The following is a 16505-nucleotide window of genomic DNA, read 5'->3' as shown; positions in this document are numbered from 1 at the left end:
TATTTTTATGTGAATGAAAATATATGTAAAAAGTATATAAGACTGAATATCGGAATAGCAGAAAAGTACACACGGAAAGCGAAAGAGAAACATTCAGTGTCCGATTATATATAGTTCAAGAAACATCGGAAAGGAATCTGCAACTACCGATTCGACAACTTTGACATTGAAATACACGGCACCACGCGGCACTGCTTCCTTCCTGTATTCTGGGGTCGGCGAAAGGCATGTCCAACAATCAGGCGCCTTGGCCCGTCCGCAAGGGCATCTTCCGTTCGAGCGGACAGTCGGACTTTACGCCCGGACGTTCGCCCAGTCCCATAGTGGAGATGCCACTATCGCCGCCACCTGTGGCCACGCCCAGCAATCGCTTTGGGCTCACCTCTCCGCTCTCACCGCCCCCGCAGCCCATCCAGGTGGTGGGTGCGACGACAGCTGCCGCTACCATGTCCAGTGCGTCCGCTGCCAGAATGTCTGGAGCCTCGTCCTCTGCGGCCTCAGCATCCTCAGCCTGTTCGGCCTCCTCCTCGTCGTCGTCCTCTAGTTCGAGCTCTAGCTCTCACACCAGAGTACGTAAAAGTTCTAATCCGCCCTTACAGCCAATTGCCAACCGTCCACTGTCACCGACACCACCGCCACAACAATTGCCACCACCAGCGCCCAACCACAACCACCACAACAACAACCACAACACCAACAATCACGCCGCAGCCACAACAACCACAAACCACAACAACAGCAACAACAAACACATGAATAATGTGCGCGAAATACCCATAGAGGTAGAACAGAGCAAGGTATAACAGTATAACAGGGGTTATGTTGTACTAGAGGGGAAAATCTAAAGGAAAATTCTAGATTTTGTAAACCAAAAGGAATTTGTAGTACATATGTACGTATAACAGTGCGTATAACACTTTTTAAAATGTTATACGTCCATATTTAGGCATCGCCAACCATTTCAAGCGTACATTAAAGTGTATAACAGTTTGTATTACACTTTTGCATCTGTTATACATACTTACTTGAAGCCCAAAAGTAATTTTCTGTTTTTGTGTTAGTCTATGACAGCTGAAGAATTGTTTTTTTACGCTAAAAGACTGTCCTATAAAGTGTTATACGTCCCATAAACAATTCCCAGCATTCCCCTCTATGTTAAGACATTCGTAGACTGTTGTTGTATTCGACTTGAGTAAATCCTGACTTTATGCAGCATGTTATATAGTATTCTCTACCATCTTATAGTGTAATACTAACTGTTATACTTTACCTTTGACCCATTTAGGAGGCCCTCTCGCTGCGCACCGGCGACATCACACAACAGGCGAGCAACAATGTGGCCGCCGCCAGTATTAAGGTGCAGAGCGACACCTTCTCCGCGGACAAGAAGGCGATCTCGCAGTCACAGCAGTCGCAGACAATGACCTCCAACGGGATCATCAGCCAGGAGAAGCACGTGTCCTCGGCCTCGCAGGCCAACTACTCGATGACCCACAAGGGCGTCTCCAGCTCGGGCAGCAGCATGATCACCTCCTCCTCCCAGATGTCCGCGATGAATGGCCAAATGGTGAAGCTCACGGACCTCAAGCTGGACGACCTCAAGTCCCTGACGGCTGGCAGTGGCCAGCAGGAGATCGAGCAGACCATCAACAAGTATTCGAATGTGCTCACCTCGTTCGTCAGCTCGCTGCAGGATGATGAGAGCGGAAGTGGAGGCACCAGCAGCGGCCAGGCGATGAATGTCGGCAAGGAGAAGACCGAGTATCTGGAGAAGATCAACGAGGTGATCCGCAGGGCCTGGGCTGTGCCCACCCACGGACACGAGCTAGGCTACTCCCTGTGCAACTCCCTCCGGCAGAGCGGCGGCCTCGATCTGCTCATGAAGAACTGCGTTCACAAAGACCTCACGCTGCAGTTCTCCTCCGCCCAGCTGCTGGAGCAGTGCCTCACCACCGAGAACCGCAAGCATGTGGTGGACAACGGCCTGGACAAGGTCGTGAATGTGGCCTGCGTCTGCACGAAGAAATCCAACATGGAGCACTCGCGCGTCGGCACTGGCATCCTCGAGCACCTCTTCAAGCACTCGGAGGGGACCTGTTCGGATGTGATCCGGCTGGGAGGCCTCGATGCCGTGCTCTTCGAGTGCCGCACCAGCGACGTGGAGACACTGCGACACTGTGCCAGTGCCTTGGCCAATCTGTCGCTCTACGGCGGGGCCGAGAACCAGGAGGAGATGATCCTGCGCAAGGTGCCCATGTGGCTCTTCCCGCTGGCCTTCCACAACGACGACAACATCAAGTACTACGCCTGTCTGGCCATTGCCGTGCTGGTGGCCAACAAGGAGATCGAGGCGGAGGTCCTGAAGTCTGGCTGCCTCGATCTGGTGGAACCGTTTGTGACTACCCACGATCCTTCGGCCTTTGCCCGCTCGAACCTGGCGCATGCGCACGGCCAGAGCAAGCACTGGCTGAAGCGTCTGGTGCCCGTCCTCAGCTCCAATCGCGAGGAGGCCCGCAACCTGGCCGCCTTCCACTTCTGCATGGAGGCGGGCATCAAGCGGGAGCAGGGCAACACCGACATCTTCCGCGAGATCAATGCCATCGAAGCGCTCAAGACTGTGGCCAGCTGCCCGAACGCCATCGCCTCGAAGTTCGCCGCCCAGGCGCTGCGCCTCATCGGAGAGACAGTGCCTCACAAGCTGTCGCAACAGGTGCCCCTGTGGTCCGTCGAGGATGTGCAGGAATGGGTTAAGCAGATCGGGTTCAATGGCTACATCGACCGGTTCGAGGAGTCCCAGGTGGACGGCGATCTGCTGCTGAAGCTCAACCAGGACAACCTGCGCGACGACATTGGCATCGGCAACGGCATCCTGCTGCGGCGCTTCGAGCGCGAACTGCAAAATCTCAAACGCATGGCCGACTACTCCTCCAAGGACACGGCCAAAATGCACCAGTTTCTCTCGGAGATCGGCACCGACTACTGCACCTACACATACGCCATGCTGAATGCCGGCATCGACAAATGCGCCCTGCCGCACGTCAACGAGGACATGCTAATGACGGAGTGTGGCATCCACAACTCCATCCATCGCCTGCGCATCCTAAATGCCGTGAAGAATCTGGAGAACTCGCTGCCCAGCTCCTCCGAGGAGAACATGGCCAAGACTCTGGATGTGTTTGTCAGCTACAGACGTTCCAATGGCTCACAGTTGGCCAGCTTACTGAAGGTAAGGATACTTTTGCTATACTTCAGAGATATGTATATATAATAATGGAACAATGACACTTCTTCCTCTGTAGGTCCATCTGCAGCTGCGTGGCTTCTCAGTTTTCATCGATGTGGAGCGTCTGGAGGCGGGCAAGTTCGACAATGGACTCCTGAACAGTATTCGGCAGGCAAAGAACTTTGTTTTAGTATTAACACCCGATGCCCTGCATCGCTGCATTGCCGACGAGGACTGTAAGGATTGGGTGCATCGCGTAAGTGTCTCTCAATCGAACAGTGAACGAAATGTTTACTCAAGGACGGTCTGCCCCTTCTCTCGTTCTTTCGTTCGTTCGTATAGGAAATTGTGGCTGCCTTGAACTCCAATTGCAATATTATACCAATTATGGATCAGCACTTTGATTGGCCGGAGGTGGAGAAGCTGCCAGAGGATATGCGCAGTGTGGCGCACTTCAATGGCGTCAGCTGGATCCATGACTACCAGGATGCATGCATCGACAAGCTCGAAAGGTATATTAAGCGACGCATTTAGAGACGCGCATGGGAAGCAATTTGGGATCTGGCTGGGATCTACCTCAATTCCTCAATCTTGCAATTTCTGTGTCAATTTTTCGAAACTCAAATAATTCCCATTCTTCTGATGCGGCAGATTTTTGCGCGGCGAAAAGAATATCGATCGCATTGCGGCCATGGTGCCTGGGACGCCCGGAGCGGTGTCATACCAAAGAATGCACAGCAACGATTCCGACTACCAGAGTGGAGGAGGAGGAGGAGCATCATCCAGCGGTGGAGGAGGCGGCGGCGGCGGTGGTGTCGGCGGCGCAGGCAGTGTGGTGGATGGCCTGATGGCGGCCAATGGCAGCGGACAAGGTGGGCCAACAACGAGTAGTACTACTCCCAACTCCAACTCCAGTTCAAGTTCAAATGCAAACGCAAATGCAAATGCAAATTCAACTCCCAACCGGAGCCAGAGTCCGGCGTAGAGACCCCATAGAAAGAAAAAAAACAAGCAAAACTGAGCCTCACGACCTCCCTCGAATATGTCTTAAGGTTAAGCGGAGATTCTCCTCAAGTTACGGTCAAAGTTCAAGCCTTTGAGCACACTACTCTCTATCTCCCACCCTCCTCGAACCCACCCCCAGTCTCTCTCACCCACTGACACACACAAACACACACATTACTCTCTATCTCTCTCTCTTTCTTACTCTACCACCTAATAATGATAATAATACTTTAATTCTGATTGCAAAAAAACACCACTCGATACTCGCTAAAAACTCGCTCGAAACTCGCAGCTAATCACCAGGCAAATAGATACCGGCAATCCCCCTCACCGGCCCGCCAACGGGGCAGCACCTCACAGCTGAGCGGCTACGCCAGGCACGGAAAGCGCTCCAACATTCTGCCACCGTATCGCACCCAGCAGGCGGCATTGCTCCACAAATCCGGAGCTGGCTCGGCCTCCATGCAGAACATGATGCCACTGGCGTACCTGCCGCCGCGACGCAGCTCCGCCGCTGGTCTGGGGCACAGCGCTGGCATGGGCAGTGGTTATCGGTCGCACAGCGTCGATGGGCTACTGGACCAGGCCTCCGCCAGCCAGAGCAGTCTGGCCACGCCGGAGCAGAGGATAGCGGCAGCGGCGGCCATGGTGACGGCCGGCAGCACAGCGCTGACGAATGCCAGCTCCACGTGCACCCTACAGCCGGAGGACGAGGAGCCAGCGGACACAGATACGTGCGACCATGTGACGAGGCGAGAGAAGCGCCTGGCGCCGCCGCCGAATGTGCAACAGCATCGCAAGTCGCGGAGCTTGGATCACATACTGTCGAAGCAAACGCTGGCTGAGCTGCTGCCTCCGAGCATCGAGCCCACGGACGAGACGCAGAGCATGCAGAATCTGGCCATGCCACTGACGCCGCAGCCCCAGCGACGCGATCAGAGCTCCTCCTCAAAATCCCCAACGCCAGAGCGACCTATGCAACCGCATTACAGTCGCCAGAGTCCCGAAGGCGTCAGCTCGACGGAGAGCGAGCGGGAGGATGGGCAGTCGCCTAAGTCGCAGGTGCAGCAGCCGCATGGAAACCAGCAGCGGGCGGCGGCGCATGTGCATCGCGGCGGGAGCCTGAACAGCAACAAGACGTCCAACTCGTCGCTGGGCTCTAACAACAGTGCCAGCAACAACAAGACCATCTTCAATCGCACGATGAAGAAGGTTCGCTCGCTGATCAAAAAGTAAGCCAAACCGTAAGCCAAGCAAAGCCAAAACGTTGAGCAAAGCGAAGCTGTCTTGACGCGTCACTCGCTACTTCCACTCATCTAGTTTAGTATTTCGCTCACTAAGTGCCTGTTACTCGCTACTCGTTGCATTTGTGCCATCTAAAACCGAATCTCATGCCTTCTTCATACTCATACTCACGTCTAATCCTACCCCTGGTCCCCACACAACTCTCTGTCTCTCCACTCGCTGTACTTCTCTGTCTCTCTCTCTCTCTGGTGTTGGTACTCTCGCTAGCAAATTATCGCTCGCCACTCGTTGTTTATACTCGTTAAGCTAAGCCATCCACTAAAACTCGCCTGCGTTGCCAAAAGCAAAACCGAACGTCCCTCCTCCCACCATCTTTCTCTCTCTCTCTCTCTCTCTCGCTCTAGAAAGTCTATTTGCCTTGTGATTAGTTGTTGATTTTTGGTAAATTAACTAATTATCTTTTGTGACAAATGAGAAAGCGAATTTAAACTGCAATTGATAAACTAATTTATGAGAAAACAAACCACAAAACAACATTAACGACTGCATAACCACGAAACCTAATTTATAAACCAACAAACAAAAAAAGAAGAAACAAAAATACAATAGAAACACACCCTATATGTAATATTCTATTTATAGTTAATATATTTTTTAAAATATTTTTTTTATTTGTTCTTGTAACCGTCCGCAAAAAAGTTAAAAAAAAGAAGAAAAAAATAATTTAAAACCAATTAAGTGGCTTGAAACGAACCTATTTAAGTGATATTTAAACGATAAACGAAACTGAAATTTATTTAAATGCAAAATTTACATAACAGAAACAAATGCTGTACAATACTTAATTTTTAGCATATTTTAATTGATTTTTTTTGCAATATACATATATATTTAATATTTAAATAGTGCCTACAAATTGGCCTACTAAGTGCCTCGAAACGATTTAATTTAAAACAAAACCAGAAAGGAAACGCAAGAGAAAAGAACAACCACTACAAATCAAAAAGAATAAAAAATGTGAATTAATAAAATGAAATGTGTATTATTTCCACCTGCCACCTGCCCCCTGTCCACCTGCTTTATCAGTCCATCCGACATCTTTCCATCTCTCATACGCATGTTCTCATTCCTCTTTTTGTTTCGTTTCGTTTTGTGTCTTGTTTTTGTGCTGCTAACGGAATTTCGATTAGCTTTTATTTGATTCTTTCTCCATTTGTATATTTTCTCTCTATTTCTTTCTTTTCTTCCACTCTCTTTCTCGCTATCTGGATTCTGTTTTGCAGACCATGAGAGCAAAATTGGCTACTGCTGCAATTCGTTGTAACTGTTGTTATCCCTGTGACTGTACTCCCGCCCGCCCACGCACACCACACTCAAACACACAAAAATCAAACCACCCACAACTGCGAATCGACTTCGATCAGCACACTCATCGAAACCCCCATCTAATGAGGTGATGTGATCGACGGCCTCCCACCACCACCCCAGCATCAGCTGTCTCGACAACAAGCCACATTCATATTGTTATTTATTATGAAACAAATAAAACAGATCAAGAAACACCAATAACATTAGCTATAAATGTGTATATAAACCATGATAAGTCCATGTTAACTGTAAGTCTAATGCGACTCTCCTTACCCCCTTCAATGCACAAAACAGCAACGAACTGGAGGACGAAGAGCTGTCGGGCATAATTCTGGCCAAGGCCACTTCCCCAAATGCTGGACGCATGATATTCTGGTAGAACTCCACATACACTCCACTCCCACTCCAGAGCAATTACTCAACGAATTTTACCACGACGAAACTGTATATAAAACGAATCAAAGAATAATAAAAAATATTCTAGCGAAACAACATTTGAGACTTCCAGCAGGCTTGGCAACTCTACTGAGCTGTGTTTCAGTGCTGTAAGCCGTACATCTAAACCGTAAAAGTAGGCCTTTTTTTTGTCCATTATTTTGCTACGTTGGTTTCATTTTCTTTTCGTCATTTCGTCTCACAAACTTATCTAGACACATCGTTTTGTTGAACAGAACAAAAAAATTCCGTAAACCGAACTGAAATAAGTTTCAAAATTACAATGGCAAAGAATATAGCAGATATAATAGCCCACGAGCCCGCTGATGCCCTTATTTTCAAGGGGCCGTTCGACAAGACGTTCAAGCGCACTCTGGTTATTCGCAGTCTGACCGAAAAGGATGTCGCGTTCAAGATGAAGACAACCTCGCCCGAATTGTTCTGTGTTCGCCCGAACGTTGGGATACTTTCTGCCAAATCGTCGGTCAACATAAAAATTTACATGCAGCCGACGACGTTGTCTCTGACCCCGAACCTGTTTGAGAAGCGTCACAAATTCCTTATTTTGGCTAGCGAAGTTACAGATCACGTGGATGATGTGCACCAGTTCTTCAGGGGTCTGGACTCGACTAAAGTGTGGGAAGGCAGGGTCCGTTGCGAGTTGACTAACAATTTGGACGCGTCCATCCGCCACACTGCTGGTGGAGAGACAACTGAAGTGTCCGATCGTGTGTACGACGCCCTGGCTGCCATCAAGCTGGAGCTGAAGGACAAAGATATGTTGCAGAAGAAAGTTGATAGTCTTGAGAAGGTGCGTCAGGACTTGACACAGGAAATCAAGGAATTACGTGATCCTGCTCAGAAGGGGAAAAAAGTCAGGAAACTGCTTCGCCAGCGTTCTCCTAACAGGTTCATGTTTTTGGCCGGACTTCTCATCGTCGGTGCCATCATATTCTTTGGCAATTACGGCAATGCAATACTACAACTTTTTGAGCAAGCTTTCTGAAGAACTGTTCTGTAAAAGAAATTAAAAATGAATTTTTGGAAAATGAATTTATTTTCGTTTTTTTGTATATTTTTGCCATAGAAAACTCGTGGAATTCACAAAATCGCCTCAATCTTTCATGCAAGAACAACATTTAAATTGTGCTTTAAGTGGCGGCCTAACAGCCGAATTTTTCCAAATTTTCTATCGATAAGTCGTGACTCTCGTAATTAATGCTGCCAGACATAAACATACATATATACAAAAAATTGTGTCGGTTAGATTTTCTTTTTTGAAAAAATACAGACCGACGGATTTTTCAATGAAAAATGTTCATTAATGAATGATAGGCACCTTTTGTATTTAAAATTAAAAAAAATTGTCACATATATCAAAATGATCAATAGAAAATCTAAGCTGTATCATACATATGTAGATATATGAACACCAGAAAGAGCAGCAGCGTTCGAGTTTCTATCGTTGCTGCTCTTTCTGGTGTTGTTTCTATTGATTAGAAATTACAGCTGTGCTGCTCTTTCTTGTGTTGTTGATTTATGCTATGTTCTATTGCTATTACATAGTACATAACAAGCATTTATAGAGCTGCCTGCGTCTGTTATTCTCTCATGTGCGTTGTCTCCCCTATTGAGCTGTCCGTTATTCTTTTCGTTTATACACGGTCCTCGAGGTATTTAGGACACGGCGGTAGCGGAAAGCCAGAACCGAAGACCCTGGAAACCCTGTTGAAAATAAACTGAAAACCGATGATCCCAGCTTCCAATAAAGATTACGAATTGCTTTTTTTTCCTCTGAGTGCATATTTCATGATCTATTTCTCCGGATAAGCGGATCTAGTTCTTTACCTTCACTTTTTCGTGCTTTGCGCCGCTCTGGTGATTTTCCCCCCTCTGCCCACAAACTGTGTGCCGCGATAACCTTCTCATACCCCGTCAGGTAAAGCTATTAAGCTATTATTATTATCATTTACTTTATTCAACTCCTCCTTTCTTTTATGCAGGACGTGCTCTTGCGTGCCCGTGGACACCGATATGCCCACCATCTTTTACCAGGGGCTTCACCCTTCTGGTCTTCCGGTTTATATGAGCGAGTATACGGCTGTCCACTCCAGCCGCCTGACCGGTTGAAATCGCAAACTCCTCGCAGGCTCTTTCGCGCAGGAGACCCCGACGCCGTGAGCCCCTCAGGACCTGCTTCCTGTCGCGAGCTGCGACCTGTGGCCTGCGGCCTTTGCGACCTTTGGGTCCGGACAGTACCATGGCCCTCTTCCTTGCGTCCCACGCTGTTTTCTCCTCCGCCGTAGCTCCTCGTATTTTTGGGAGGTCCAAAGGATGTGCACCTAGCTGGACTGTGGCAGCCATTGGCTGTCCTGCTGTGTCGCTGAGTCGACAATGTGGCGGCCAGTCCACTGCAGCAGGGACCAGTGATCGACGGCGAAATCAAACGCTCGGCTTTAGCATCGAGACGCGTAAGTGAAAAAGTATATAATTATGGATTTATTTTAAAATATATCTTCCTTCACAGAGGACTTATGTACCCAACGCTTTGCCACACGCTTGATACGACTATCCGATTGCGCCCCACCAGACGGAGACCTATCCAAGCATTACCGAGGCGTATTCGAGACAAACTGAGTCCTATTCCAGACAGAGAGAATCTTATCCCAGCAAGACAGAAGCGCACCCCATGCAAGATCCCAAGCAAGCCATCGTCATCCTTCGACCTGGCCATCGACAACAAGGACTTTGACTATGGTAACCAAGGGAGGAGCTACGCGGGCTACTAGACTCTAGATAGATCTCATTGTTGTTAAGATTAAGGATATGAAATTCCATTCATTTAGATAGTAGATACAAATTGTTTCCGCTTGTTCATTTATTTATACTAAGCTAAGTTTTAATGAATAAAACTATTGAAAAAAATCATCCTTGCAAAGAATCGCGAAATATAACTGGGTGGGGTTGTTTGAGTCCTTCCAAAAGGATCTATATCCATGAGATATACCCCTCAAAAGATTTGGATTTGCATACCATTAAAATACTAGTTTTTTCTGCACGCCATATCTCTGCCAAACAGCGGCCGATCGGGGCGTGACAAGTCTTTTCGTCACCGGGAGATGATTTTTGGCGAAAATCGTGATGAAAGGAATGTCCTTTTTTCCGATGACAGTCGATTGGCAGGACTCGCCCCTTCCCGAAAAGACATGCCATGCCCCGATCGGCCGCTGTATTGCAGAGATATAGCATGTAGAAGATACCAGTATTTCAAAGATACGCAAATTCAAATCTTCGCAAGGCTATATTTCAGGCAAATAGGGCCAGATCCGGGGAGGACCTACTCTCCCAGGATCGTGAGGATCGAGCCTGTCGATCGGCATCAAAATCTCGACCTCGAAATTGAGGCCGATTTTTGGCAATTTTAATGATGTAACCATCATGATTTTTGGCGAAAATCGTGATGAAAGGAATGTCCTTTTTTCCGATGACAGTCGATTGGCAGGACTCGCCTCTTCCCGAAAAGTCATGCCATGCCCCGATCGGCCGCTGTATTGCAGAGATATACATATGTAGCATGCAGAAGATACCAGTATTTCAAAGATACGCAAATTCAAATCTTCGCAAGGCTATATTTCAGGCAAATAGGGCCAGATCGGGGGAGGACCTACTCTCTAAGGATCATGAGGATCCAGACTGTCGATCGGCATCAAAATCTCGACCTCGAAAATGAGGCCGATTTTTGGCAATTTTAATGATGTAACCATCATGATTTTTGGCGAAAATCGTGATGAAAGGAATGTCCTTTTTTCCGATCGCAGTCGATTGGCAGGAATCGCCCCATCCCGAAAAGACATGCCGTGCCCCGATCGGCCGCTGTGTAGCCGAGATATAGCATGCAGAAGATACCAGTATTTCAAAGATACGCAAATTCAAATCTTCGCAAGGCTATATTTCAGGCAAATAGGGCCAGATCGGTGGACGACCTACTCTCCCAGGATCGTGAGGATCCAGACTGTCGATCGGCATCAAAATCTCGACCTCGAAATTGAGGCCGATTTTTGGCAATTTTAATGATGTAACCATCATGATTTTTGGCGAAAATCGTGATGAAAGGAATGTCCTTTTTTCCGATCGCAGTCGATTGGCAGGACTCGCCCCTTCCCGAAAAGACATGCCATGCCCCGATCGGCCGCTGTATTGCAGAGATATAGCATGCAGAAGATACCAGTATTTCAAAGATACGCAAATTCAAATCTTCGCAAGGCTATATTTCAGGCAAATAGGGCCAGATCGGTGGACGACCTACTCTCCCAGGATCGTGAGGATCCAGACTGTCGATCGGCATCAAAATCTCGACCTCGAAATTGAGGCCGATTTTTGGCAATTTTAATGATGTAACCATCATGATTTTTGGCGAAAATCGTGATGAAAGGAATGTCCTTTTTTCCGATCGCAGTCGATTGGCAGGAATCGCGCCATTCCGAAAAGACATGCCGCACGCCGATCGGCCGCTGTATTGCAGAGATATAGCATGCAGAAGATACCAGTATTTCAAAGATACGCAAATTCAAATCTTCGCAAGGCTATATTTCAGGCAAATAGGGCCAGATCGGTGGACGACCTACTCTCCCAGGATCGTGAGGATCCAGACTGTCGATCGGCATCAAAATCTCGACCTCGAAATTGAGGCCGATTTTTGGCAATTTTAATGATGTAACCATCATGATTTTTGGCGAAAATCGTGATGAAAGGAATGTCCTTTTTTCCGATCGCAGTCGATTGGCAGGAATCGCGCCATTCCGAAAAGACATGCCGCACGCCGATCGGCCGCTGTATTGCAGAGATATAGCATGCAGAAGATACCAGTATTTCAAAGATACGCAAATTCAAATCTTCGCAAGGCTATATTTCAGGCAAATAGGGCCAGATCGGTGGACGACCTACTCTCCCAGGATCGTGAGGATCCAGACTGTCGATCGGCATCAAAATCTCGACCTCGAAATTGAGGCCGATTTTTGGCAATTTTAATGATGTAACCATCATGATTTTTGGCGAAAATCGTGATGAAAGGAATGTCCTTTTTTCCGATCGCAGTCGATTGGCAGGAATCGCGCCATTCCGAAAAGACATGCCGCACGCCGATCGGCCGCTGTATTGCAGAGATATAGCATGCAGAAGATACCAGTATTTCAAAGATACGCAAATTCAAATCTTCGCAAGGCTATATTTCAGGCAAATAGGGCCAGATCGGTGGACGACCTACTCTCCCAGGATCGTGAGGATCCAGACTGTCGATCGGCATCAAAATCTCGACCTCGAAATTGAGGCCGATTTTTGGCAATTTTAATGATGTAACCATCATGATTTTTGGCGAAAATCGTGATGAAAGGAATGTCCTTATTTCCGATGACAGTCGATTGGCAGGACTCGGCCCTTCCCGAAAAGACATGCCGCACGCCGATCGGCCGCTGTATTGCAGAGATATAGCATGTAGAAGATACCAGTATTTCAAAGATACGCAAATCCAAATCTTCGGATTGCTATATTTCAGGCAAATAGGGCCAGATCCGGGGAGGACCTACTCCGGGGAGGACCTACTCTACAAGGATCGTGAGGATCCAGACTGTCGATCGGCATCAAAATCTCGACCTCGAAAATGAGGCCGATTTTTGGCAATTTTAATGATGTAACCATCATGATTTTTGGCGAAAATCGTGATGAAAGGAATGTCCTTATTTCCGATGACAGTCGATTGGCAGGACTCGCCTCTTCCCGAAAAGTCATGCCATGCCCCGATCGGCCGCTGTATTGCAGAGATATACATATGTAGCATGCAGAAGATACCAGTATTTCAAAGATACGCAAATTCAAATCTTCGCAAGGCTATATTTCAGGCAAATAGGGCCGGATCGGTGGACGACCTACTCTCCCAGGATCGTGAGGATCCAGACTGTCGATCGGCATCAAAATCTCGACCTCGAAATTGAGGCCGATTTTTGGCAATTTTAATGATGTAACCATCATGATTTTTGGCGAAAATCGTGATGAAAGGAATGTCCTTTTTTCCGATCGCAGTCGATTGGCAGGACTCGCCCCTTCCTGAAAAGACATGCCGCACGCCGATCGGCCGCTGTATTGCAGAGATATAGCATGCAGAAGATACCAGTATTTCAAAGATACGCAAATTCAAATCTTCGCAAGGCTATATTTCAGGCAAATAGGGCCAGATCGGTGGACGACCTACTCTCCCAGGATCGTGAGGATCCAGACTGTCGATCGGCATCAAAATCTCGACCTCGAAATTGAGGCCGATTTTTGGCAATTTTAATGATGTAACCATCATGATTTTTGGCGAAAATCGTGATGAAAGGAATGTCCTTTTTTCCGATCGCAGTCGATTGGCAGGACTCGCCCCTTCCTGAAAAGACATGCCGCACGCCGATCGGCCGCTGTATTGCAGAGATATAGCATGCAGAAGATACCAGTATTTCAAAGATACGCAAATTCAAATCTTCGCAAGGCTATATTTCAGGCAAATAGGGCCAGATCGGTGGACGACCTACTCTCCCAGGATCGTGAGGATCCAGACTGTCGATCGGCATCAAAATCTCGACCTCGAAATTGAGGCCGATTTTTGGCAATTTTAATGATGTAACCATCATGATTTTTGGCGAAAATCGTGATGAAAGGAATGTCCTTTTTTCCGATCGCAGTCGATTGGCAGGACTCGCCCCTTCCTGAAAAGACATGCCGCACGCCGATCGGCCGCTGTATTGCAGAGATATAGCATGCAGAAGATACCAGTATTTCAAAGATACGCAAATTCAAATCTTCGCAAGGCTATATTTCAGGCAAATAGGGCCAGATCGGTGGACGACCTACTCTCCCAGGATCGTGAGGATCCAGACTGTCGATCGGCATCAAAATCTCGACCTCGAAAATGAGGCCGATTTTTGGCAATTTTAATGATGTAACCATCATGATTTTTGGCGAAAATCGTGATGAAAGGAATGTCCTTATTTCCGATGACAGTCGATTGGCAGGACTCGCCTCTTCCCGAAAAGTCATGCCATGCCCCGATCGGCCGCTGTATTGCAGAGATATACATATGTAGCATGCAGAAGATACCAGTATTTCAAAGATACGCAAATTCAAATCTTCGCAAGGCTATATTTCAGGCAAATAGGGCCAGATCGGTGGACGACCTACTCTCCCAGGATCGTGAGGATCCAGACTGTCGATCGGCATCAAAATCTCGACCTCGAAAATGAGGCCGATTTTTGGCAATTTTAGTGATGTAACCATCATGATTTTTGGCGAAAATCGTGATGAAAGGAATGTCCTTATTTCCGATGACAGTCGATTGGCAGGACTCGCGCCATTCCGAAAAGACATGCCGCACGCCGATCGGCCGCTGTATTGCAGAGATATAGCATGCAGAAGATACCAGTATTTCAAAGATACGCAAATTCAAATCTTCGCAAGGCTATATTTCAGGCAAATAGGGCCGGATCGGTGGACGACCTACTCTCCCAGGATCGTGAGGATCCAGACTGTCGATCGGCATCAAAATCTCGACCTCGAAATTGAGGCCGATTTTTGGCAATTTTAATGATGTAACCATCATGATTTTTGGCGAAAATCGTGATGAAAGGAATGTCCTTTTTTCCGATCGCAGTCGATTGGCAGGACTCGCCCCTTCCTGAAAAGACATGCCGCACGCCGATCGGCCGCTGTATTGCAGAGATATAGCATGCAGAAGATACCAGTATTTCAAAGATACGCAAATTCAAATCTTCGCAAGGCTATATTTCAGGCAAATAGGGCCAGATCGGTGGACGACCTACTCTCCCAGGATCGTGAGGATCCAGACTGTCGATCGGCATCAAAATCTCGACCTCGAAATTGAGGCCGATTTTTGGCAATTTTAATGATGTAACCATCATGATTTTTGGCGAAAATCGTGATGAAAGGAATGTCCTTTTTTCCGATCGCAGTCGATTGGCAGGACTCGCCCCTTCCTGAAAAGACATGCCGCACGCCGATCGGCCGCTGTATTGCAGAGATATAGCATGCAGAAGATACCAGTATTTCAAAGATACGCAAATTCAAATCTTCGCAAGGCTATATTTCAGGCAAATAGGGCCAGATCGGTGGACGACCTACTCTCCCAGGATCGTGAGGATCCAGACTGTCGATCGGCATCAAAATCTCGACCTCGAAATTGAGGCCGATTTTTGGCAATTTTAATGATGTAACCATCATGATTTTTGGCGAAAATCGTGATGAAAGGAATGTCCTTTTTTCCGATCGCAGTCGATTGGCAGGAATCGCGCCATTCCGAAAAGACATGCCGCACGCCGATCGGCCGCTGTATTGCAGAGATATAGCATGCAGAAGATACCAGTATTTCAAAGATACGCAAATTCAAATCTTCGCAAGGCTATATTTCAGGCAAATAGGGCCAGATCGGTGGACGACCTACTCTCCCAGGATCGTGAGGATCCAGACTGTCGATCGGCATCAAAATCTCGACCTCGAAATTGAGGCCGATTTTTGGCAATTTTAATGATGTAACCATCATGATTTTTGGCGAAAATCGTGATGAAAGGAATGTCCTTTTTTCCGATGACAGTCGATTGGCAGGACTCGCCCCTTCCCGAAAAGACATGCCATGCCCCGATCGGCCGCTGTATTGCAGAGATATAGCATGCAGAAGATACCAGTATTTCAAAGATACGCAAATTCAAATCTTCGCAAGGCTATATTTAAGGCAAATAGGGCCAGATCGGGGGAGGACCTACTCTCTAAGGATCATGAGGATCCAGACTGTCGATCGGCATCAAAATCTCGACCTCGAAAATGAGGCCGATTTTTGGCAATTTTAATGATGTAACCATCATGATTTTTGGCGAAAATCGTGATGAAAGGAATGTCCTTTTTTCCGATCGCAGTCGATTGGCAGGAATCGCCCCATCCCGAAAAGACATGCCGTGCCCCGATCGGCCGCTGTGTAGCCGAGATATAGCATGCAGAAGATACCAGTATTTCAAAGATACGCAAATTCAAATCTTCGCAAGGCTATATTTCAGGCAAATAGGGCCAGATCGGTGGACGACCTACTCTCCCAGGATCGTGAGGATCCAGACTGTCGATCGGCATCAAAATCTCGACCTCGAAATTGAGGCCGATTTTTGGCAATTTTAATGATGTAACCATCATGATTTTT

The 16505-nt window shown here is 47.5% G+C and overlaps 3 protein-coding genes across 10 annotated transcripts in view; all 3 read left to right on the top strand.

The window, feature by feature from the left end:
- Window positions 1-7278, top strand: part of Sarm (sterile alpha and armadillo motif) — a 38223-nt gene extending 30945 nt beyond the window's left edge. For 5 of the 8 annotated variants that reach the window (XM_015188459.2, XM_015188454.2, XM_015188460.2 and 2 more), the window contains 6 exons: window positions 1286-3226; window positions 3300-3479; window positions 3566-3735; window positions 3875-4095; window positions 4521-5460; window positions 7136-7278. In XM_015188459.2, coding sequence (XP_015043945.2) covers window positions 1286-3226; window positions 3300-3479; window positions 3566-3735; window positions 3875-4095; window positions 4521-5460; window positions 7136-7220 — 3537 coding nt within the window. In that variant the 3' untranslated portion in view covers window positions 7221-7278. Of the gene's footprint in view, window positions 1-147; window positions 798-1285; window positions 3227-3299; window positions 3480-3565; window positions 3736-3874; window positions 4403-4520; window positions 5461-6756; window positions 7048-7135 lie in introns of those variants that run through there. The other 3 variants (XM_033385071.1, XM_015188456.2, XM_015188455.2) reach the window with 3 other exon arrangements.
- A 172-nt stretch (window positions 7279-7450) lies between these two features.
- Window positions 7451-8329, top strand: fan (farinelli). Its single transcript, XM_002135503.3, has one exon. It carries the CDS (start codon window positions 7560-7562, stop codon window positions 8280-8282), a length of 723 nt encoding a protein of 240 aa, XP_002135539.1. The 5' UTR covers window positions 7451-7559; the 3' UTR covers window positions 8283-8329.
- A 399-nt stretch (window positions 8330-8728) lies between these two features.
- On the top strand, window positions 8729-10182 carry LOC117185119 (uncharacterized). Its single transcript, XM_033385073.1, has 2 exons — window positions 8729-9747; window positions 9804-10182. The coding sequence occupies exons 1-2, from the start codon at window positions 9537-9539 to the stop codon at window positions 9911-9913; spliced, it is 321 nt and encodes a 106-aa protein (XP_033240964.1). The 5' UTR covers window positions 8729-9536; the 3' UTR covers window positions 9914-10182.
- The last annotated feature ends 6323 nt before the right edge of the window (window positions 10183-16505 follow it).

The sequence above is a fragment of the Drosophila pseudoobscura genome, chromosome X (genome assembly GCF_009870125.1).
Source record: "Drosophila pseudoobscura strain MV-25-SWS-2005 chromosome X, UCI_Dpse_MV25, whole genome shotgun sequence".
NCBI classification, from domain to species: domain Eukaryota; kingdom Metazoa; phylum Arthropoda; class Insecta; order Diptera; family Drosophilidae; genus Drosophila; species Drosophila pseudoobscura.
Note: the sequence above shows the minus strand (reverse complement) of the source record. Positions and strands in the feature narration are given on the sequence as shown.